General features: G+C 35.6%; 1 protein-coding gene across 1 annotated transcript in view; it reads left to right on the top strand.

Moving 5' to 3' along the window:
- LOC106874959 (contactin) overlaps positions 1 to 1,044 on the top strand; it is a 99,612-nt gene that overhangs the window by 52,846 nt on the left and 45,722 nt on the right. The window contains exon 11 of the mRNA XM_052968054.1: positions 2 to 61. Coding sequence (XP_052824014.1) covers positions 2 to 61 — 60 coding nt within the window. The remainder of the gene's footprint in view (position 1; positions 62 to 1,044) is intronic.

A 1,044-nucleotide genomic window follows, 5' to 3' on the forward strand; every position in this document is an offset into this window, starting at 1 on the left:
TATTCCCTGAGCAACCATTGGAAGGAGAATCTATCTACATTGAATGCTTTGCTTATGGAACGTAAGAATTTAAAGAAATATTTTTAAAAAGAATTATTTACATTTCATAAATGCCAATTCTTATTTTAGCTTTATTAATTTACTTACATTTTTGTCTGTCTGTTTACATTTAGTATCATATTAGATATAATAGATCTTAAATTCTATAGTCACTTATATAACAAAATATGTTTCTACTCTATTAAAACAGATTCATCATTATCATCATTTAATGTCTGTTTTCCATGCTGGCATGGGTTGAACAGTTTTATCTGTGATAAAAACCTCATCTTCATCATCATTTAATGTCTGTTTTCCATGCTGGCATTGGTGGGACAGTTTGATTGAAAATTGGTATGCTGGGAAGCTACACCAGATTCCAATCTGACTTAGCACGGTTTCTACAGCTGGATGCCCTTCCTAATGCCAGCCACTCCAATAGTGTAGCAGGTGCTTTTACGTGCTACTGGCATGAGTGCCATTGACATGAAACCAGCATTGGCCACAACTATGATCTCACTTGGCTTGACAGGTTTCTACAAGCATGGTATCCCCAAAGGTGCCAGTCACCTGTCACTACTTCTGTGAGGCCCAACACTTAAAAGTTATAGAATATCTATAACATTAGCATTTTCACTTCTTTTTAAAGTTGTTTAAATTTTCAATCTTATGTAATCCATACTCTCAAAAGCATATTTCTGTAAAATGGTGGGGGTAAAATTTCCAAGGGTTCCACCCCACCCAACCCCTTTTCTGGGCAAAAAATGTTTTGTGGCATATAAGGAAGTCACCATAATTCATTCAATGGGGGAAAAAAAAACATTTCAATGATTCCGGGACAGTGAGGAATCGCCCTTTTTTTTCAACGAAAAATAAGGGGATTGCTGCACGTTAGGAAATCAGGGTATTTGATTCCATGCAAAAAATGCAAGGTATTTTTTTTAGTGGAATGTGTGCGGGTGCACTTATCAAAATTTACTGTGTATACCCTTATATCTCCTCTTT

Source organism: Octopus bimaculoides, chromosome 5 (genome assembly GCF_001194135.2).
Source record: "Octopus bimaculoides isolate UCB-OBI-ISO-001 chromosome 5, ASM119413v2, whole genome shotgun sequence".
NCBI classification, from domain to species: Eukaryota; Metazoa; Mollusca; class Cephalopoda; order Octopoda; family Octopodidae; genus Octopus; species Octopus bimaculoides.